This window comes from Ammodytes marinus, assembly GCF_949987685.1.
Source record: "Ammodytes marinus genome assembly, chromosome: 23".
NCBI lineage: Eukaryota > Metazoa > Chordata > Actinopteri > Uranoscopiformes > Ammodytidae > Ammodytes > Ammodytes marinus.
This window is the reverse complement of record NC_137227.1, coordinates 17,035,872-17,059,712: the sequence shown is the minus strand read 5'-3', so window position 1 is coordinate 17,059,712 and position 23,841 is coordinate 17,035,872. Positions and strand designations below refer to the sequence as shown.

The 23,841-nt window shown below is 40.7% G+C and overlaps 2 protein-coding genes across 2 annotated transcripts; one reads left to right on the top strand and one right to left on the bottom strand.

The window, feature by feature from the left end:
* Positions 1 to 1,197: 1,197 nt before the first annotated feature.
* rab39bb (RAB39B, member RAS oncogene family b) lies at positions 1,198 to 8,402 on the top strand (the record flags this gene model as incomplete). Its single annotated transcript, XM_080051795.1, has 3 exons — positions 1,198 to 1,412; positions 5,496 to 5,676; positions 8,157 to 8,402. The coding sequence occupies 3 exons, from the start codon at positions 1,198 to 1,200 to the stop codon at positions 8,400 to 8,402; spliced, it is 642 nt and encodes a 213-aa protein (XP_079907921.1).
* Positions 8,403 to 14,719: 6,317 nt separating this feature from the next.
* vbp1 (von Hippel-Lindau binding protein 1) lies at positions 14,720 to 22,827 on the bottom strand. The gene is made up of 6 exons (XM_080052288.1): positions 22,722 to 22,827; positions 21,566 to 21,690; positions 19,184 to 19,250; positions 18,465 to 18,563; positions 17,587 to 17,725; positions 14,720 to 16,664 (listed from the first exon to the last, which is right to left on the bottom strand). The coding sequence occupies exons 1-6, from the start codon at positions 22,800 to 22,802 to the stop codon at positions 16,588 to 16,590; spliced, it is 588 nt and encodes a 195-aa protein (XP_079908414.1). The 5' UTR covers positions 22,803 to 22,827; the 3' UTR covers positions 14,720 to 16,587.
* Positions 22,828 to 23,841: the final 1,014 nt, after the last annotated feature.

Below are 23,841 nucleotides of genomic sequence, written 5' to 3'. Positions count from 1 at the left end.
AAAGTAGAAAGTAGCTGAGAATGGAAATACTCAAGTAAAGTACAAGCATGTCAAAAATTGTACCAAAGTAAATCACTTAAATGGTGTCCTTTAGACGTCTCGTAATGGGAAAGAAATGCAATAAAAAGCTGCTATAGTCAGAGCAGGATATAAAGCTGCTATAGTCAGAGCAGGATATAAGCAAAGTCACGCAGGGTCACACTCACACGTCAAAAAAATACCAAAAACCTCGAATCAAAAGGGGCCGATAATCCAGAAGGCCGGTTATTAAAACATCAGTTGACGACATCAAGTGACGCTGAAAACATAAGAGGATTTTTTCCTTCTTTCTATTATATCTCGTGGTGTGAACACAATGAGGCACAATGGGCCAGTTATGTGAAGGCAACCAGCCAATTAACAGTTATATTGCTGTAGCTGTTGGAGGCATAGTCAGCCCAGGAATATGTATTGTTTTAATATGACTTAATATGAGTATTGTGGTCCCCTACTGTTGTGAAAAAGATATGTTTTTACTAAGAATACTTTAAATGTGTTAGTGAAAGCCGAGAAAATTATGGAAATGTATCATTAGGACATCAAAGGTGCTCCGAGGAACTTTCAGTTTTAGTTCATTATTGCGCCCCCTTTGGACAATAGCGGTAGTGTTTTTACTACGCTATGCAATTGTAGTTCCTGGGTGAGTATACCCATGACACAGGCAATAAGACAAACTATATAAAAGAGGCATTCTTTGCACTGATGGTCTCGTTTGCTGTTACATGTAACTTTTGATCATCAGAGGAAAATTTTTGCAGAAATATTTAAAAGTTCCTCGTAGCTTTAACTTGCCACCCACACAAAGGGCTGTTTAGATCCATTAAACGAAAAGCAGTTTTAAACCTACAAACAATGGGTCACGTTAATACAGTATTAGCCTATATTGATGGTGTTATGATCCATGCTGGGTTACATTTCTAACCCAGATATTTTTTAAGTGTGTAGCCTAGGCCTAATATGTGTCCTGTTGTTTTGATAGAAAGGCTGCAGTAAATAATTAAGATACTGTTAGATATGATAATCTAAAATCGTTGTCTCTCTCTCCCTCTCTCTCGTAGACGCACGCGCCTACACACACACACACACACACACACACACACACACCTGTGAGCGCGCTACCGACAGACAGACAGACAGACAGGCGAAGAAGAAGAAGTCATGGAGGCGATATGGCTCTATCAGTTCCGGCTGATCGTTATCGGTGACTCCACGGTGGGGAAGTCGTGTCTGATTCGGCGGTTCACGGAGGGCCGCTTCGCCCAGGTGTCGGACCCTACCGTCGGCGTGGATTTCTTCTCGCGCCTGGTGGAGATCGAACCGGGCAAGAGGATCAAGCTACAGATCTGGGATACAGCAGGTCAGGAGCGCTTCAGGTAAGTAGAAGACGGTGTGTGTGTGTGTGTGTGTGTGTGTGTGTGTGTGTGTGTGTGTGTGTGTGTGTGTGTGTGTGTGTGTGTGTGTGTGTGCGCGTGTGTGTTATAGTTATCATAATATCGTGTCGTGCATTTGTTTTTTTAGGCTGTGAAAGTGAAAGTGGCGATACTCCACTGTAAAAAATGACCACAATTAAAAAATAACATGCCTTCTAAGAAATGCTATAAGCAAACATACAAACCTACAAACATAGTAACAGTAATCTTAGAGAATGACCCCATTCAGTGTCCTATAGGCCTATATATAATGTAAAACTATTTTATATATTTTTGGCTATTTTAATCTATCAAATTAGGTGTATTACATATTTAATGAGATGATAATTTTTAGCGTAATTTACAATCTGAGTTTGAAAAGTATGAATGAATGAAAACATTTCTTTTTTAGTGTATTACAAAAATAAAATATTTCCTAGTGGAGTAGAAGTTTGAAGTAGCACAAAATCGAAACACAGGTCGCGTTCTGAATCGCATACTCTTTCTTTTTCTATTCTACATACTACATCCGTCGATCCGACTAGAATCTAGTTAGGATGCAGTAGGCATACTATTGGGACATACTTTTACTCTTATTTCATCATAACATTGCGCCTTGATATTGCCTCTTGCTTTTATATCCGTCTCATCCCCGTTTGTTTTCATATGGAGGCATCGTCGATGTGACGTCACTTCACGTGCGCATTGGATTGTGGGTCAGAATCGCCCAAATAGGATGCAGTTTTCAACACTAACAATCTTGGCCGGATGAAGTAGAACATCCGGGTACTTCTAACCATCCTAAATCTGGCCACAACAATCGGGACATCCTAAATCTTTTTTCTACATACTATATAGTAGAAAGTATGCGATTCGGAACTCAACCACAGTTCAAGTACCTTTACAATCGTATTAATAGACTGAGCTTCTATTGGGGGGCGACCATAGAGTCTCAGTCCTCTTCACAGCAGACCACGGGTTAGAATCCAGCCCGTGGTCGTTCTCTGTATGTCATTCCCCTCTCTGCCCCCATTTCACCTCTGTCTCTCCAAACAGTCTAATAAAAAGCATAAAATTACAAAGAAATTAAATGGTATTAGATACGTGAGGGGGCGCATTTAGCTCAGTTGGTAGGGCGTCCCCCTCCCGGGCCGGGCCCAGCAGCAGACCCGGGTTCGATTCCCACCTGCGGTCGTTCTCTGCATGTCATTCCCCTCTCTGCCCCATTTCACCTATGTCTCTCTGCACTGTCAATAAATAAAAATGCCCAAAAAATATCTTAAGAAAAAAAAAAAAAAAAAGATACGTGAGTGGGTGTGGGTGAAACATTAACTGGTGTGTTGTGGATATCAAGTTGGGAAGAGTTGCTTTTGCAGAAGTGAAAGATAGATGGACTTCCCTTCAGTGGACAATGGCTTGTGTGAGAGCAGAAAGTGAACACAGAAGTATTTCCTTTCGAAAAGATCAATAAAAAAAATCCCATTATTACAAATTCCCATTATTAAAAATTCTGAAGAATAGTCAATAGATAACAGAAACATCCTGACACTCATGTTATATATATGTCCATAAAGATGCTGTTTTTAAAATCATAAAGCTGTACACTTTGACCAATCAAGAGCAAGACTCAGACTCTCTGTTCTTATTGGCTGTTGGGACTGTCCATTCACTTTGGCACGACGTTGTTGGTGTAGTACAGCGTGTCAGGGAGGGACCATAGGGGAGGGACCAAAGAGAACAAGTGGAGCGGTTGAGGTATTTGGATTCGAATCTCTATCCCAACTGCCATTTTCTCCTCAAATCCTCCACCCCAGCTTTAAGGGAAATTGAGCGATTAGTACGTAATAATGTTAGGGAGGCGCTTGACAACAACAGCCTGCCGGTCTCAAAACTCGAATTAGCTGAGACTAATTTGTTGCAGTGCACAAAAGAAAGAAAGGGCAGTTATTCAAATGAGGTTGATTCAAGTCCAGGACACGACGAGAGGCAGTTGTTTTGTGATGAGTAAATAAATGCAATTTCAACTTAAAGCTGCAGTGTGTAGCATTTGGGGTTTTATTTCCTAGCAGATTTTGTAGAAAGTAATTATAATATCCATAAGAACATTTAATTTAGTGCATAATAGCTGAAAAAAATGTTTTGAATTATTTTTTTTCCCATTAGAAAGGGTCTCATATATGTCCATATTTCTGCATATTTTGGACCAAGGCCTAGTGCCGCCATCTTGAAAGTGTCATAGTTGGAATGTCATCAGGTGCATTGTTTAAAATTTAGAATTTTTCTTGTCCTTGAAGGCCACTGTAGCTTATGTTATTATTCGAAAGGGGTGGGGTTACCCAGGGAGCGTTGCATTCTAGAACTTTGTATAACTTTCTTGATGATGTCATATTACACACTGCACCTTTAAATGTGTAGGTTAAGTGTGTATGTGTGTGTTAAATAGGATGAGGGTTAAGGCTGCAGGCAAAACATATTTTTCAAGCACTTGACAATTTTGTGATTTTTGGCTATTTTGCTTCCATTACATGTCTTCCTTCATACTAGTATTAAATAGCACATGAACTCAAGGGTGGGGCCTCAAGTCTGATTCATTTCTTTGTTAAGTTGAATGTCTTACAAATCTCTACTTATCTCGAAGGTCCCAGACAATATTTATTTCGATACAATAAGTTAGGCATTTTGACTCATGTACAGTAGCCATTTTAGGAAAACATCAAAGATCGACTTGTATGGCGTAGTGGATAGAACGCGTACCATATTGGATCCGGCCTTCGTTGTAGTGGTCGCGGGTTCAAATCCGACCTGTGGACCTTTACTGCAGGTCATCCCCCCCCCCCCTCTCTCTCTCTCTCTCTCTGTCTCCCCATTTCAACTCTGTACTGTCTAATAAAGCTTTTACTTTTTGATATTTTACATATTTTGGGGGATTTTGTGGCAATGCCGTTCAACTTTTATCTACTGGTTTAGACTTGAATCCACTTCATAGTCCTTGTCTGTTCTGTGATCCTACTGATGATACAGATCTCATACTAGTGACTGTTTCATCTGCTCTGTCTTCCTTCCCTTAAATACAGAGATATAAATATACGTGTGAGTGTGTGTGTCTGTGTGTGTGTGTGTGTGTGTGCGTGCGTGCGTGCGTGCGTGCATGCGTGTGTGTGTGTCGAATTAAATGAATCACTTACTGGTTCTGAATGTTTTGCCACCTACTCCTCCTCTCACACTGTATTCTCTCTTTCCACCTCTTCCTCCAGTCTGTAATTTTCCTTTCCGTTATATATGTGTGTGTGTGTGTGTGTGTGTTGTCATGACGTTCTCTGTGTGAGGATTCTGTGGGAAGATAGACGCATCATAAGGGGGTTGTGTGTGTGTGTGTGTGTGTGTGTGTGTGTGTGTGTGCAGGGTGTCACATCTCATTAGAATCTAGCAGCACTTCGTGTCCCGGTTGAGCTGCAGTGTTTGTTTTGTATAAATCATAAAGGACTAAATGGTTTTCACTGATATTAACTTTTAATGGAGAGTAACGATATTATTGCATGTTGGTACTTAAGCAATGTTGATATAAGCTTTTCCATTTCATATGAATCTATCTATCTATCTATCTATCTATCTATCTATCTATCTATCTATCTATCTATCTATCTATCTATCTATCTATCTATCTATCTATCTATCTATCCACCAAGAATGAATCGAGACTAACAAAATATGTTTTTGTTAACTAACTGCAGGCTCTGCAAAATGTAAACGACCCCCCCTCCTCTGTAACTACGCACCTTTAATCTATTTTAAAGCTTATTTTGGGTCATTTTCAAGCTTTATTAGACAGCAAAGAGTTGAAATAGGGAGACAGACAGAGAGAGAGAGAGAGAGGGGGGGGGATGACCTGCAGTAAAGGTCCACGGGTCAGACTTGAACCCGCGACCACTGCAACGAAGGTTCGGAGCCAATATGGTACGCACTCTATCCACTACGCCACTGGAGCGCCCCCGCCTTTAATCTACTATTTAAAAATAATAAACTAAATACTAAAATCTATTTCTGCAGGTCCATCACCCGGGCGTACTACCGTAACTCAGTGGGCGGGCTCCTCTTGTTCGACATCACCAACCGACGCTCATTCCAGAACGTCCACGACTGGCTGGAAGAGGCTCGCAGCCACGTGCAGCCACACAGCATCGTTTTCCTGCTGGTCGGACACAAGTGTGACCTGGAGGCACAGCGCCAGGTGGGTAACGCACGATTCACGTGGGCTGTGTTCGAAAAGCCCTACTAAATGTCCTACTCATACAATTTTTTTTTTTAAAGATAATTTTTTGTCATTTTCAAGCTTTATTAGACAGTACAGAGTTGAAATGGGGAGACAGAGAGAGAGAGAGGGGGGATGACCGGCAGTAAAGGTCCACAGGTCAGATTTGAACCTGCGACCACTGCAACGAAGGCCGGAGCCAATATGGCACGCGCTCTATCCACTACACCACGTTTTTCTTAATGCCTTTGTCATGGGTATACGCTGACCCAGGAACAACAGCTGGTGTAGTAAAAAACACTACCGCTTTTGTCCAAAGGGGGCGCAAGAAATAACACAAACTGAAAATTCCTCGGAGCACCTTTAAATAGAAAAATAACCTTTTGTTCACATTTAGATCAGCTCACATTTGTATCAGAGAAGATGTTTTCATTGTGTGTTCAGTTCTCTTGAGGCGCAGCTTGAGACAGAGAGGAAAAAATATCCCCCATTGAAATTCAGACATCAGAGGATGACACTGCAAAAAAACGCTCTGCATCACAATGTCTGCACTCACACACAGTGTTGTAGGAGCAGGATTTAAGTTATGTAACGTTTCCTGTCTTAACCGCTTCATTTTAAGCTGGATTTGTTCACTCAAATCATTAAATGTTGAACTAGAAGGCTAATTTACAAGCCACATATCGCACTTGTCTCAGAATATAGACGATGCATTAATGTACTCAGACAGACAGACAGACAGACAGAAAGAGACAGGCTGACGGACAGACAGACAGACAGACAGACAGACAGACAGACAGACAGACAGACAGACAGACAGACAGACAGAAAGAGACAGGCTGACAGACAGACAGACAGACAGACAGACAGAAAGAGACAGACAGACAGACAGACAGAAAAAATCGCCGAATATCTTCCATTTCTTGCACTTTGGAATACAGACAATGATTTTTTTTCTCAAGGTCTCCTATCCACCGCAGGGCAAATGTAGCTTTATTTGTTTTATATTGGATTCGCAACACACTCAATTTATTGTCATAGTTAAGGGACCGTGTCATTTATCTCCCAGCTACTGGCAACGGTTGTCGGGCACAAAACCTCAGTGTTGGAAACTTAGATAATTTACTCCATTACAGAGATCTAGTGGATAAAAAAAGGTTATACAAGCCATTAACAGGTTTTTATAGACTTAAAGGTGCTCCGAGGAACTTTCAGTTTGTGTTCATTATTGCGCCCCCTTTGGACAAAAGCGGTAGTGTTTTTACTACGCCAGCTGTTGTTCCTGGGTGAGCGTATACCCCATGACAAAGGCATTAAGAAAAACTATATAAAAATAGCATTCTTTGCACTGATGGTCTCGTTTGCTGTTACAAAATTTGACTGTTTCAGAAATATTTAAAAGTTCCTCGTAGCACCTTTAAATTCTTCTTTGTAGTTCTTCTTTGACCTCTAGGTTGTGGGATTAATCAAACAGTTTGTCAGCTATAACTACGCAGTCCGCAGCCCAAAGCTAATATTGTCTAAAGACTGTCGCACCAGAGGGGTTGAATTATTAGTTTGTTGTTCATAATAGCACATCAATCTGCCCCGTGTGTTAAGATTGAGATTATTTTGAGGCCTATAAAGTGGGATTTATAGTCCGGGGATTTGGCTGGGAATTTATTCATAATACTCTCCAATCTAAAAATGAATGAATCTTATGTTGCCGTGGTGAAATCAACGGCTGAAATACATTGCTGAACGATAAACCCAAACATATGATTGCCACCAGACCTTTGAATCAAGTATGAAACCAACTACAAGCCTTTTTCTTCACTGCTTGAAGATTTTGAGTAATCTTTTTTTAGGTTCTCAAGTACTCAATTTAGTTCCTCTGCGGTAATTTGAGGATCCTGAAAAGTTCCAAAGACATGTCATGACAATATTTTCTGATAGCACAGGAACTATCAGGTGGAGTTTATAGCAGGTTCTTTTACATCATAGAAAAACTAAAAAATGGTAATAGCGTACAGCCGGTACCATGAAATTGAAAAGCGCCACAAGACCCTTAAAAGGGAAGTGGTCTTGACTCTTGGTCGAGTCATACAATCAATATGGAGCAGATTGTCTAAACCTCTGACATATCGAACCCATTCGAACTTCATCATACTTCCTGATAGCACTTTGAAAAAAGAAAAGTGAACAAAAGTGAAATAAAAACTGTTCTTTTCGTCTCACTTGGGTGTTCTGGTGGCGTAGTGGATAGAGCGCGTACCATATCGGCTCCGGCCTTCGTTCCAGTGGTCGCGGGTTCAAATCCGACCTGTGGACCTTTACTGCAGGTCATCCACCCTCTCTCTCTCTCTCTCTCTCTCTCTCTCTCTGTCTCCCCATTTCAACTCTGTACTGTCTAATAAAGCTTGAAAATGCCAAAAAAAATATTATAATCTTTTCGTCTCACTTGATGTGTTTTTTTGTAGGTGACTCGCCAGGAAGCGGAGAAGCTAGCGGGTGCGTACGGGATGCGCTACGTCGAGACATCGGCCCGGGACGCCATCAACGTCGAACACGCCTTCACGGAGCTGACGAGGGACATCTTCGCTCTGGTGCGATCCGGAGACATCAGCATCCAGGAGGGCTGGGAGGGCGTCAAGAGCGGCTTCGTGCCCAACGTGGTTCACTCCTCGGAGGAAGTGACCAAGAGCGACCGCCGCTGCCTCTGCTGAGCTGGTCTGAGAAAGAGTTTTGGGACCGAAAAAAAAGGTGAAAAAAGAACGAACGAACGAACGAGATCCCAGGAAAGGATTCTGGCAAGACTGAGGTGTCAGCAGCGCTCTGACTGATAGAAACTGTTGCTAGGGCTGGATCATCCGTGGGTTGCGAGTGACAAACTGGATAAAGAACGTATGGGACGTATGAGGAATTTAATTGGAAAAGAAAGGGCTGGTATAAGTCAGAGAGGAATGTCTTGAACGTAGGTGGGTAGCTGGAGGGTTTTGCCCATTTCTGTGTTCCCTTTTTCTTTCCCCCCGATAGGAAAGGAACAAGAGATTCTCGATTATCTATGAGGGCTCCCATGATTCAATTCCTTTTATTTTAAGGTTTTGGGCGGAATTCCTTTTAACTGAAAATTCCGTCGGCGAAAGTCTTAGGAAAGGCCTTAAAAAAGGAGCATCCATTTTGGTTTCTTCTTCACCGAAATATGACGACAAACTTTTGACATGTTCAAATATTTCTTTATCCCGTCATCACTTCCTTCCCTCTAATTCTTAATCTCCTCCAATATGCAATTACATAATCACATAGGAAACTGTCACTTTTTTCGTTGGGGGTCCGACACACTCCTAAGCACATGACATACGAATAAAGAAAATTGTCAGCAACTTTAGATCCAACCTTCAACCGTTGACAAGAGTTGGGGACATTCTGTGGCACATTCCACCATGAGAGCTCGATTGAGAAGTCCTGGAAGTCTGAAATATAATGAACTTAAGCCCGATGCACCGTTCTCGTAGCTGGGACAATAAGGCCTCAAGTGAGCCCAAAAACTACATGATTATATCCACTATCATTCTGCTAAATATCGCACTATAAAATTCAAACTATACAAATCCACCCACCAAGTTCCTCATGGACTCCTTAAGCAGACAAGAGACAACGTGCACAGCTAAACTGACCACATGAGGACATCTTGGACTATAGCTCAACGACTCCTAACTGTCTGCCTTTTTTTTGCGGAGGACTTTTAAGGTGGAATGTTAGGAATGTCGGGGCAAGAAAAAGCACCTTAATGACCAAGTCCACCTTAACTGTAGAGTCTAATTTAGGACTTATGAAGGGTGCTGCACAGGCCGGAGATAATGTATTCCAAGTTGAAAGCAAAGCGAACAGAGAAGAGGGACCAGACCACTGATTCCACAAATGAACTCCAATACCCACAATGCACGCACACGGATAATACAATGCAAAGAATGTCCAACTGGCAGCCATTAAAGGTGCACTATGTAGTTTCAGAGAGGAGGGGGATTTGTTTACATTTGAAGAGCCTGAAGTTAGTTTACAAAATATAGTTTCTCTATATGTAATTCTTAGTATTGAAACTAAATTATTTTGAGGAACCTGGAAACAAACGTAAGACTAGAATATGTTTGTAAACTAAAATGTGGGCCCTGTTGCTGTAAACAACAACAACAACAACAGTGGAACAGTAACTTTTCAGGAAGCTTTCTAACTTTCTAACAAACAGTGTTCCAGGGATCACATTTTCCTGAGGACCCTGGAAAATGTTCACTTATCTATCTGACACATCAAAAGTTACATAGTGCACCTTTAAATCGAGCAAACACGGATACAGGCAGAGGTAAACAACAAGGTTACATTTTGTTTGAGCAAGTGCTTTTTTTCATGTGTTTTACGCTACATTACGGAAACGAGTGACATATTGCCAGAAAAGATCAATCTGTAACCAAAAAAAACATTAGCCAATAGAGTTCTCCCTGATGCCTTTGAGTTTTGGAAATCAAATATTGAAGGTTATATTTCATCTGTCTGTTCTCCCTTCTCTGCTTGCTGTATCATCACCAATGCGTTCTACAGATACACTTTCAAACGTTCCCAAGTGTACGTCATGGATTTGACACTTCAGAAGGGTTAGGGTTTGTGTGTGTGTGTGAGAGTGAGTGAGTGAGTGAGTGAGTGAGTGAGTGAGTGAGTGAGTGAGTGAGTGAGTGAGTGAGTGTGTGTGTGTGTGTGTGTGTGTGTGTGTGTGTGTGTGTGAGTGAGTGAGTGAGTGAGTGAGTGAGTGAGTGAGTGAGTGAGTGAGTGAGTGAGTGAGTGAGTGAGTGAGTGAGTGAGTGAGTGAGTGAGTGAGTGAGTGAGTGAGTGAGTGAGTGAGTGAGTGAGTGAGTGAGTGAGTGAGTGAGTGAGTGAGTGAGTGAGTGAGTGTGTGTGTGTGTGTGTGTGTGTGTGTGTGTGTGAGTGAGTGAGTGAGTGAGTGAGTGAGTGAGTGTGAATGCTTTCTCCTGTGTGAATTCAGATCAGCCAGTTTGGTAGATCCGCTCCACTGTACAGCACCCAGTTGGATATCTCTTAAGCTTTGTAATATCTTGCTGCTTCCACTCTGAACTATTGTCTTAAATAAAATACTGTCATTCCACATTTCACTGAAATCCTCTTATTCACTTTCTTGCTAAGAGTCAGATTAGAAGCTGCGTGATCTCTTGTGTCCATTAAATATGAAGCTATAATTCCTAGTAGCCATGCAGGTAAGCTTAGCAATGCATACAGAATTGAAACGGCCGGGCTCTCCAAATTCATCTACTTATAATCTTTAACAATAAATAAAAAATAAATAAGCAAAATGGCCCGGTTTTTACAGAGAATAGACCATGTATGCTGGATTATTTTTAACGGTACAGACATCAGAGTATTGTCAGTCCACTCATCTTAACTCTCAGCAAGAAAGCAGATAAGCAAATTTCATAAAATGTTGGATCCATTCATTTAAGTAGCTACAATAAAATACAAAGTCTCTAAAATGTTTTGAGTCTTTTTTCTTTAAAGATGAAAGAGGAGGCCTATATCTAAAGGCCTTCTTTCTTTGCTAGACACCCAATCATCAGTTTATAAGAGTCTGGAAGTGACTGTGAACATTTGGTCTCACTGTGAGTGAAGGGAATTAGTTTTCTGCAGAGTCTTCGGTCAGTCACATCAAGAGATTACTGAATTTAAAAGAAACAGTTTTTGTCCGACTTTGCAAACAGTCCACTCCGTCAAACTTATTCGTTATTTACAGCTCTGGAAAAAATTAAGAGACCAGTCTGGATTTTTCTCTGCATGTCACTCCCCTCTCTGCCCCATTTCAACTCTGTCTCTACACTGTCAATAAAGCATGAAAATGCCAAAAAAAAATATCTTAAAAAACATAGAAACCTATAAATAGTCAACCATGAGAGACTGAATATTTGGATTGGTCTCTTAATTTTTTCCCGGAGCTGTATTTCCGCACAAGTTTTATTGATCACTTTTATTGATCTAGGGCTTTGCTTGGTGAACCATTTAACAATAAATACAGAAGTGGATATTTAGAGTTGCTGACACAGTCACCTCAGGCCTCGCGAGGGGGACGGAGAAAGGAGGGAGGTTCTCGTACATGATGGAAAGCAGTTTGACAGTAAAGCAATCGGGTCTCTGGCGTTTTTTCCAGAGTGATTTACTGGCATTACGCACCGTTTCTCATGCCCGCATCCTTCTCTGCAGCATTCGGTTTCTCACACACACACACACACACACACACACACACACACACACACACACACACACACACACACACACACACACACACACACACACACACACACACACACACACACACACACACACACACACACACACACACACACACACACACACACACACACACACACACACACACACGCGGTAAAGAGGTTGTTATCTTATCAACAAAACTGCAATCTCACACACAAGCTGGGAAAAGGAATCTGTTGTCACTTGGTGGGTGGCAAATATACAGCTCTGGAAAGAATTATGAGACCACTCCAATGTTTAGTGTATCTCATTTGACTATTTAAAGGCATATGTTTGAGTAGAATGAACATTTTGGTTTTATAATATGAACTACTGACAACATTTCTAACAAATTCACAATAAGAATATTGTCATTAAGAGCATTTCCATCGAGTTATGTAGAGATGAAGTTTGAAGAAAAATCCAGACTGGTCTATAATTTTTTTCAGGAGCTGTATAGCCTATGTTTGAAGAAATAGTTTGAGATTTTGAGTAATTTGCCTTTTAGCTGCAGGGTTTTCTACTCTGACAGGCAGGAGCCGCAGTGCAACAAAAATGTTTTATTTGTTCTTTTCAACCCCCCCGAGCTGTAGCCTACAGATGATACTGTATATCACCGTCCTTAATACTATAGGGTAGAGTAGACAGTCTCTCTTCCTCTGCCCTAGTTTTCTCTCAACAAACTGAAATGTAGCCTACTTATAAAAATAAAATGTGACTGAAAAGAATATTTATCCTATTCTCAATCTGTTAAGTGCTCGAGACAAAGGACGTTTGAATTAGAATAGTATGACAATGTGTTCAAGATCTTTAAAAACATTGGGGAATATTTATAATAGTTGACACTTATGAGAAATAATTGTGTATATTAAAATGCTGCTTATAAATTACTATCTTCGGATTGACAATTGAAATGTCATAGTTTATAATAGATCATTCACAGGGGACAAATGAATGCTTTTACCATAATTGGGTACTTTTATTTTGAAAAATTATTGTATATGATTTTGTAAAAAGCAGGGCTTTTATTTGTGTGACCGGTATTTGAGCTATTATGGAATGCTCGTGTGCATTTGGAATGTTTTGGAGTTTGCACATGTGTGTGTCATCAAAGGTGGATTCTAGAATCACATTTTAAGAATCTATGACTCTGTGACTATGTTTTGCCCATTCGTAAAAAAACAAGTGAGTTTCAAAGAAGACTGAAGAATCACAAACAAACAAGCGCCATATTTAAAAAACAACAGAGACAATCTTAGAAAACGAAAAAATAACTGAGGACACAATGGATCAACCTCAAACTTCTACCGGCTCTTCAAATGCTTCTGCATCTCTGTCTACTATCGGGGCAGAGAGTGAGGACCAGCTTCGATTGTTCGTCACCTTGCTTACCGTTAAAGTGTTGACCGGGGGCCTATCCGAAAACTCTTTTTTGCATAGGAAATTTCCTTTCCTATCGAGATGACCCGGAAGTGCTCGGCAGATAGGTGAATCCGAATAACCAAAATGCATAGGAAAGGAGCCTCGATTCATCCTTTAACCCTCCTTTAGCATAGGTTACTCCTGACCAACCTTTGCTAAAGGAACGTAGATAGTGGTATCCCATAATCCTTTACGGCGTCAAGATTTAAAGCAACAGGCCACCGCCGGAGTCTACCGACTCTACACGAATACAAACGAGAGGTAAAACAGAAGAGAGGAGAGGAGAAGAGAAGAGAGGAAGATTTAACTCGGCTAAAACAAAATACCCCCCTCCCCTCTCCCCCATTAAGATAATAAAGAACTCATAAAAGACCAACATCATAATAGTTATTTTCGTAGCACATAATTTACACCATAAGAAAAGAAAATACCAACTTCACATTTAATGAAGTTACTGGGGGCAGTTCATTTCAACATCAACATAAGTGTAGCCTCTTTTTATTCCACATGTGAATTGGGATATGGGAGTGATTCTCACTCTGTTGGCGACAACCTGATTAAAATCAATATGAAAAGAATACATGGATCAAACGAGCGCTTGTTGTAGTCCATTTTCGGAGAATAGTGTAGTTTCATGCTAGACTCACGTCAGCAATACTCGCCGTCGCGCAATGACGTCGGTTAGGAAAAGTGGAGTCGAATTCATTTGAAACAGCGCTGTCCTTTCCTATGTTCGATAGGAAGCACCTTTCATCTCTCCTTAACCCCGATGACGTTTAGGGGTTAAGGCATAGGAAAGGAGGCTTATAGGTTAGGAGATTGGACTTTTCGGATAGGCCCCAAGTGTCATGCTTTCCAAAACCACAGCCCGGAAGAAATTGCGGCCCGCACCAAAAAACTGGTGTCCCGTACTATGGAGGGCCTAGCCATCAAGGAAGGCTTTTGCCCCGACCTAAAGAGCGCCAAGAAAGTCTCCAAGGCCGTGGTGAGGGACTTGGAAAAGAGGTTTTTCGGGAGGGGGCTACTGCTGTCCGTTATGTTCAGTCATGATCCTCTTGTGGAGGAAGCCATCGTCCAGTGTCTACAGGGGAACATCAAGGACCTGCCTACTACACTCGCGACGAAAACCGGATCGAGATTCGTGAAAGATGTGCTGCAGTTTGTGGCTTGTGTTGCAAGTTACACTGGTCTAAAGCAGTAGCCTACACTGGAAGATCCAAAATAGCATATTTTGTAATAAACTATCTAGACAGATAAGTGAAAGATTCAGACTTCTGGATATATTTTTTATTTTATTTTATTTTACCGTCTGCAGTGTCACTTACTACCACTGGGTGGAATCCCTGGACAGTTGTTTGACTTTGTGCAACTAGTCAGCGAATGTGCTTAAAATTAGCCAGAGAATAATCTTTCTTTGAAGACATTACAGCACAAATACATTAAGTTAAAATGCATGAAAATCCCTGCGTTCCAATACCCATACTTTCATATTATTTAGTATGCCTGAAAAAGATTTAGGATGTCCCAAAACATGTATGTGAAATGCAGTATGCAAAAAAAAATGCCTGGATGCCCTACTACATCCAATTGCATGTTGTAGAATGCGAACCAGCATACTAGTAGGCCTACACAGTAGAGTAGTGAAAAAGTATGTGATTTGGAACGCAGGGAATGTCTCATCTATAAGCTGCTTATTCAGGCTTCTCTGTCCAAAGATTTGAAAGGAAAGGAAAGGAAAGCAAAGGAAAGGAAAGGAGTCACATTTTGAGGGGGATGGAAAAGTTAAGAGAGAAAGCTGCAGTGAATGAAGAGGAGGGAAGTAAAGACAATCGTTACTTTTAACTGCATCTTCACAAGGAAATTATATATATTTTTTGTGCTAAAAAGCGAATATAGCCGACTATGATGGAAAACAAGTGTCTGAGGACATTTTTATTTTAAATAATTAAATTTTGTGATATCTAAATTGGATTTTTAATCAATTATTAGATTAAAATAACTAAGAATTTAATTTGCAGATCAAGTTAGTAAAATTGAAAAAGGCACAAAATTCTAGACCCCATTTATTCATTAAAAAAAAGACCCTAATTTTTTTATTATCAATTAATTAAAGGTTTTTCAATTATTTGTTTGACACTTGTGGTCTTCCGTACGAAACATCTTCAACTGTAGATACCCAATAGGTGCATGGAAGTTAGTTACTGTAAATAGATGGAGTAACTAATTGTTCATTCTTGATTTCTTTGGGGGGGGAAATACTTTTTTTGCAGCCATTCGACTCCCACCATCTCTTTATATTTTCAGAGGAATACACAACACACAGAGGAGCAGGTCAAGGTCTCTTCTCTTTGCCCAAATGTTCGTATTTTTTTACTTCATTCGTTGTTTAATGAATACAGTGAGACACAAATAAATACAGACAGAACAGCGGCTGAAAGAGGAAAGGAGATAGATGGGAGTGTTGAAAGTCAAAATGGTAGATCCCTCTGAACTCCTAAAAAGTCCTGAAAACTGAAGCCTCAATGGCATTCTGAAATATTCTGTATTCTTCCTCTGTTGTGATCCGTGTTGTCCTTATCCTTACGGGCCTAATTCAATGAACAACTCAAGTATAGAAAAAGAAAAATGTGTCACAATGTGGACAATGCTGCAAGTTGAGAAATATAAAGCAAGACGTGCAGGTCGGTGACATGAGGAAGGGGGAAAATGTAAGTTTGGGGAAAAATTAAAGGGGACAATGCGATAGAACCTTCGTTATAGATAAACAGGAACATACTTATTAACAACTCATTAAAAAGAATACAAAAAATTGCCTCGTTGCCATTTTGTTTTTTTTGTTAGTTTTTACTTGAAAAAATACTTTAAAAAGTAACAAATCAAACAGAAAAAAAAACAGTAGTGGTGGAAATTTGAGCTCGACTTAGATAATAGGGCGCGTTCAAAATAAGACAGTGTTATAGAGTGTTTTTATTTAGCTGGTCTTGTTGTTAAAATCCAAATACTTAATGCCAACACACCACAACTTTAAGAGTATATTTCAAACATGCCCTCTTATCTGTAGAGCTCTGGGGTGAACATACACATGACTTTAGGGACGGGGTGTTTTAATTTTAATTGTTTTTTTCATAGACTAAAGGAGAAGTTATAGTTAGCAGACGGGAGGGTGTGGATATTATGTCGGTATTAAGACTTGTCTGCGGGTTTGAGGAGGTTTTCTCTGCTCCTTCTCTTCACGTCCCAGTTGTAGACTCGGGCCATGTCTGAGGGGAGCGCTGAGTTAAAGGAACAAACCATCAAGACTGAACGCAAATATCGAAAAAAAGGCTGAAACACTTAAAGGCCTACTTCACCGGTTTGAATATGAAGGTGTATTGAATTCTGAGATCCTATGTAGTATAAATGTGCAAAAAAAATTAAAATCACTGTGATGTCACGAGAAGGAGAAATATAGGGTTAAAAAAAACACTCTTTCTGCCTTTTCTCAGGCTAGGATGAAGCGATTTCAATTTTTTTCGCACATTTATACTACATAGGATCTCAGAATTCAATACACCTTCATATTCAAACCGGTGAAGTAGGCCTTTAATAGTTGGAGTAAGTGATTCTGGAGAACATTTGTTGTAATTATTTTTTCAAAAATCACTTTGTCAAAAAACTGAGAATAACTCGTCATAATCTACTTCCTGTCCGTACTCTGTGTGCACTGAAAAAAATCGGTTGTTAATACACAGCCTAGGCTCTGTAAAATCAAATGGTTTGTAAACAAAGAGTATATAAACAAAGGGGCCAACCGCGCCAATGAAAATACCCTAAAATTTTCTCACTTACCTCAAGTTTCTAACATAAAACTGTTAAAATGGAGGGTCATGAAAAAAGGATAAACTTTGGAAAAACTAAACAAAAAAAAAAAACTTAATTGACGGTAAAACGCTTCATCCATGCAAATGCAATACACATTTTTATCAGAAGATTTCACTATTTCTGCCAATCAAATGTTTAAAAAATAAGGAATAATTCTCAACACAATAGCTTTATGGTGGTTTAGTGCTTCAAAAAGTTTGAACAGCAAATAAAAAACACACAATTTTGCTTTTCAAAAAACTCCTAAAAGCTCCCAAATAACTTTTCTATCACTTTTCATTAAGCCAAACCTGGGCGGACTAGTACACGGTGGAAGGATACTGACTTCGGTGGTGGTGAACTGGTCTCGCAGGAAGTCCAGATCGTCCTCGAGTGTCTCTAGGTTACGAGATGCGGTGGAGAGGTTCTTCTCTAGCAGAGCCTGGGCCTCGTCAATGTCGTACTCTAACATCACGTTAGCCTTTAGGGGGGGGGGGGGGGGGGGGGGGGGGCAGATGAGTGACAGATGTTAACTCAAGTTACAATGCCTCCAGGATAGGACTTCATATAAACAACACACTGTTAAAAGGTGGAGTCAGTGAGTCTGGAGAACGCTTGTAATCAAAATCAGTGAATATCTCCTGAGGATCTGATACCTATTTGTACTGTGTGCACTGAAAGAATATCTGGTGTCCATCCATACACAGCCTAGGCTCTGTCAACTGGTATGTTAACAAAGGGTATGTAAACAAAAGGGGCCCACCGTAGCTAGCATCATAACTGTTTACAGAGCCTAGGCTGTGTTTTACCACCATAATTTATTTCAGTACACACACACAAAGCGGATTGTGAGGACCAACTCACTGATTTGACAAAAGGGGATTTTGACAACAAGCATTCTCCAGAATAGCGGAATACACTTTTAAGGCCGGAGTTTAAAGCCTTCTGAAGCAGAGAAAACTTTATAACTTCTGACCAAACATCTCATGCTTGTCTCCTACATATTAGATTCAATATTCAAGATTCAAAGTATTATTGTCACATGCACAATAAGAAACATGTTCTCAGTCATACAATGAAATTCTTACTTTGTTTTCCACAGACTGAGTTAGTTAGTTGAATTTAATCCGTGCTACTCACCCCTAACCATAGGCTTTAATCTGTGCTCTGCTACTTACCCCTAACCATAGACTTTGATCTGTGCTCTGCTACTCACTCACCCCTAACCATAGGCAGACTTTGTTGGTGGGCGGGACGGAGGCCTTGCAATAAACGTTGTCAGCCAATAGGAAGTGTGTTTTCATTGGCTCTGTGGTCTCCTGGGAAGAAACAACAACAGTGAAACGGGTCAAAACTGCTCCATTATCGGGGCGCTCCGGTGGATAGAGCGTGTACCACATTCGTTGCAGTGGTCGCGGGTTCAACTCCGACCCGTGGCCCTTTACTGCAGGTCATCCCCCCTCTCTCTCTGTCTCCCCATTTCAACTCTGTACTGTCTAATAAAGCTTGAAAATGACAAAAAATCATCTTAAAAACTGCTCCATTATCTTCTCCTACAAACGGAAAAAAAAGGTATGTATATCCAATATTTTCCAAAATAATTATTCATATTTAAGAAAAACTCATTGCATTTATTTGTGTTGACAATATGCATTTTTTCAAATAGCTCATTAGAAGTCAAAAGTCTTGTATTGGCTGTAAAAATGGCACTCAGATTGTTTTGTGGTAATAAACATAACTATTTCTGGGACAAAACTAAGCATCAATGATCTAATTTAATTTTTTCTCATTTAAACGACTCATCCCTTGGATCATACAAACACATAAATTATTTCACACCTCATTACATTGATGTCATACAAGCTTGGAAATACAGATCGCTGTCCATTTTCCGTAACACGTCAAATATAGTGATTAAAGTAAGAATAAAGAATCAAACCTTTTTCTTCTGCATGTGCCGTAGGATTTCTAGCGTCTGTGTGATCTGTGGGATCTGACTTTTCAACCTGGATATGAAGAGGAGTAAACAATATATTAATAAATATATTACGAATAAGTAAGAAGGTTTTAGTCAAGTAAGGAACGTCCAAAAAATTAAAACATTATAAAAAAAATATTAACAAGTCCAGAATATTATGTGTAGACCCATTAAGAATTGTTTTTCCACCACTTCTTTTTATACACCATATTTTGTTAAGGCTTTCACCTCTTCATTGGATCATGTTTGTTAACGAGAAATGTTTCATGCTTGCCGTACTATGGCGTCTCCTTATATCCACAATGCAGTTTTTTTTGGGGGGTCAATTTCCTTGACACTGCCTTAAAGAGGTTGTTACGCGCCCCACACACATCCTACCTCTACTGCGCGTCTACCTCGCGTCTGCGTCTGACTTTTGGTCACAGACTGTGAAATCAACGTAGAGCGAGCACACATCCAACCTCAGACGCACTGCTGAGGCGCGTCGGAGGCACGTCTGCAGCGACGCTCCCCTTCACCTCAGGAGGCTCGCCTATTTTTTTCTGAGAGCAGCGCGTCTCTCTCGCGTCTCTGTGCTTTAACTGATAGAGAAATACTCTGCTGACAGTCATACCAGCAGCATTCACTCTAGTTACACGTTTACCCGGTGTGTTTATTTCAAAATAAAACATCCCTCAGTCGTATACGCAAATAATCCCTTTATTTCACGATTTAATTGTGCAATCAAAATCCGAGGGATTTAAAACCTAATTTTCAATTAGTTCTGGCATTTCATTTTTGGATAAATGACACATATAGAGATCCAATATAGTGAAGAAATAAAAAAGATCATGATGAGCGCAACAGTTTTCAGTTGCTCTATCTGTGTCTACGGCCTTCTTCTTCCCCAACCACACCCCCCCTCTCTCTCTCCCGTATAAATCAGTAAAGTGATTTTTGAAATACTCTGCTGAGAGTCATATTGACTTCATACTGGCAGCTTTCGCTGTAGTTTCACCATTTCCTGGTGTGTCCCCTTCAAAATAAAACTTCCAACAAGCGAAAATATGGCAAAAAAAAAAAAAAAAATGGCAATGGGGCGCACGGATTACTGTCCAGACTCAATATAAATCATATGCATCATAGATGACATGAAAGAACTTCATTTTTAATGGGAATTATCTATGAAAACTCTATGTAGAAAGATAGGGCTTTTAGAAGCAGCGCTGCAGCAGCAGCTGCTGAGACGTTGCATGTGTGTCCGAGAAAAGTCCGAGAGAGGCAGCAGTAAGGTAACGCGACGCGCTCCAGAGGTAGACGCAGGATGTGTGTGGGGCGCGTTATCCTATCAACAAAACTGCAACCTCACATACAAGCTGGGAAAAGGATTCTGTTGTCATGTGGTGCCAAATATAGGCATAGGCAAGACATTGTTCATGCTTGCTGTACTATGGTGTCTCCTTATATCCACAATGCACTTTTGTTTTTGGGGTTAATTTCCTTATTTGGTCTGATTAACTTTCACACCTCAAATGAACCGAACCGGGATTCACTTGCAAGCGAACTGAGACTCACATTTTTCTGGTGGACCACAGTTCGATAAAGCTTTCACAATCAACCACACAATATGCTTTAAACAAACGGATTTATTTAAAGCGGAACAATTTAACAGTAAAACAAAATATCTCTCACAATTTCTTTGTTCTTTTAACAATGTTTAAGTATTTATGTAATGTTGAATGTATTGTTTTGTGTGGACCGCAGATAAAATAGTTGTTACTTCGGAGCTCAGGTGTGAGAGGACCCCATATAAATTAAGGAAAAAATAATAATATGTACAACCTTTGAAATCGAACAGTACACATTAAATAAAACACACTCAACATATGGCCTTTGAGTCTTTCACGGGTTTGAAGGAGAGAGAGAAGAGAGAGAGAAAAAAATAGGATCTAGATAAATTATGAGAGCGAGAGACACAGACAGACATAGAGAGACAGAGAGAGAGAGAGACAGACAGACAGAGAGAGAGAGAGACAGACAGACAGAGATAGACAGAGAAAGAGGGAGAGAGACAGACAGACACAGAGAGAGAGAGAGATAGACAGACACAGATAGACAGAGAGAGAGAGAGAGAGAGAGGGAGAGAGGGAGACAGACACAGATAGACACAGAGAGAGACAGACAGACACACAGAGAGAGAGAGAGAGAGAGAGAGAGAGAGAGAGAGAGAGACAGACAGACACAGATAGACACAGAGAGAGAGAGAGACAGACAGACACAGAGAGAGAGAGAGAGAGAGAGACAGACACAGATAGACACACAGAGAAGAGAAGAGAAAGTAGAGTGTGTTATTGTTGGCGGTACCTTTGCTTCTTCTGAGAAAGGTTGACTTCCATGTATTTATATTTCTGATAGTGTTCGTCCAGCTTCCTCAGCGCGGAGTCTGCCGTGTCATTGCCCGGCTGCTTCATATATGCCTCGACATCCTCCTGTAAAATACAACAGAGGGGGGAAGGAGGGGGGGAGGGGTGGGGGGGGGGGGGGAGAGAGAGACAGAAGGAGAGAGAGACAGAGAGAGAGGCAGAGAGAATGACAGACAGACAGACAGACAAACAGAAGGAGAGAGACAGAAGGAGAGAGAAAGAGACAGAGAGGGGGAGAGAGAGGCAGAGAGAGAGAGAGAGCGACATACAGAGAGAGAGACAGACAGAAGGAGAGACAAACAGACAGACAGAGACGGAGAGAGAGAGAGAGAGGGAGAGAGACAGACAGACACAGAGAGAGAAGTCACGTTAGAGCCTGATGACACTTATTAATATTTATGTCCGAGTCTAGAAGATTCTGTTGCCATTTTTTCTAACAAATACCACAAACATCCAGAGCTGAAAAACGAAATTTGTACAGTCATGTCTTGCAACTTATCAGCTGACTTATAAACCATATAAAGCAATTTGTATCAATACTGACAATATATCTTGTTTGATAAACGAATATCAGAACATTATGTGGGCATAGCCAGTCCTTATATGGCAGATAATAGTATTACAAATATTTTTTTTAATGGCAATCACAAAATAAGATCTTAACTAGCTATCAAGAGGAATAGATGATGGAGAGAACAAAAGAGGAGAGAGTGAAAAGGGGAAGCAGAAAGAGAGGCTGCCAAGTAACGCTCCTTTACAAATGACAGCCAGCACCACCCACACACACACACCGACAGGCTAACGTGTAGCTAACTTAAACACTTTTAATGCTTAGGAGGATTATATGCAGTAGAGGGGCACGAGGCGAACATGGGGACCCCGTGACGCCGAGATGTCCCTACATGGCCGTGAGGAGCCCGGTGCGTCCACACACACACCACACGCCCAGTAAAGCACAGCACAGCACAGCTAGCTCTCTGGCTAAATTAGCATGTAGCCATCATGACGAGTCACACACACACGCCATACAAATACACCAAACGTCTTATTCAAACTGTAGAAACGCGACAGTGAGGGAAACGTCAGCCGATACGCACCACAAAGATAGCTTCAGGGATACCCAGGTGCTTCTTCTTTGTCGCCAGAGCGGCATTGCTGTTGTCAATGGTGGCTGCCATCTTGGAGAGAGGCTGCTCCTTCCTTCCTGACGTACAAAGTCTGGGCGTCGCCAATCGGTAGCTCTGCTGCTCCCGGTGGCCACAGGCTGAAACTGCAGCCAGCCAACTTTTTAATTAGTTTGGTTTTCCAGCGTAAATGGTGCATTACCGCCACCTACTGCTCCAAGTTTGTATAACAGATTGAGGTGAGACTGCAAGTGAATAGGATCAAATGTTCAACAGATATCATCATGAAATGTTGCCAATTGATTGCTTGCATTTATTTTTTATTTCATAATTGTAACATGTACCATCCATTATACAAGTCAAACATAACATAATGGTACAGTGTGGGACACCCCAATCCTCCCAAGACAGCGCCATGTAACAAATTACAACATTGGGCTTTAGTTAGTAAAGTAATTTCAGATGTTCCAATGCCCTGCTGTAGCCTATAGTGGACCTATGGTAAAATATTTAAGATGTCCCAATACATCATGTGGTCAAATCATGGACCTATGAAAGGGTCAAATGCAGGAGTAGCCTATGCTGACAAATACCCAGACGCCCAGCCCTAACACATCCGATAGTAATGTTTAGTGTTGAAACCATGGACCTATAAAGAAAGGTTGAAACCTTTTTTAATAGGTAGGAAACCAGTAGCAATTCTGACCCACACAACAATATTGTGGGTGATTTCTTGCATGGGTCTGTCTGGGTTTGGCGCCTGGTCTATCGGTCATTTCGCGGACTTTTACTGTTTGTTTTCCCGGCTCTCGTCACGTCATTGGAGTTGTCCGAGAGCGGTGTGTATTTTGTGTAGTGCCAAACTATTAATGTGAAAAGTTATTAAGTTAAATGTTAATTTAGGTGCTGCAGTTTATTTGTTTACAACAACGTTGCAGCAGTCGAACCGATTGATGTTTTTGGCAAGCACTTTCGTTAGCTAACAGTGTTTTAGTGAGAGCTAGCAAACATGCTATATTTTTCCTTCCATGTGCGTTTTATAGTCGATGGCCTTAGTATATTACGTTAGAAGTGTAGAGTACCGAGAAAATTA

Excerpts from the sequence above, each read along its gene's own strand:
- vbp1 (XM_080052288.1), bottom strand. The coding sequence starts at position 22,802 with ATGGCAGCCACCATTGACAACAGCAATGCCGCTCTGGCGACAAAGAAG. Across the intron at positions 18,564-19,183 it reads GGCACATGCAGAAGAAAAAG|GAGACCACAGAGCCAATGAA; the intron begins GTTTGATTCTTT and ends GTTTCTTCCCAG. Across the intron at positions 16,665-17,586 it reads GTTCACCACCACCGAAGTCA|ACATGGCCCGAGTCTACAAC; the intron begins GTATCCTTCCAC and ends CGCTCCCCTCAG.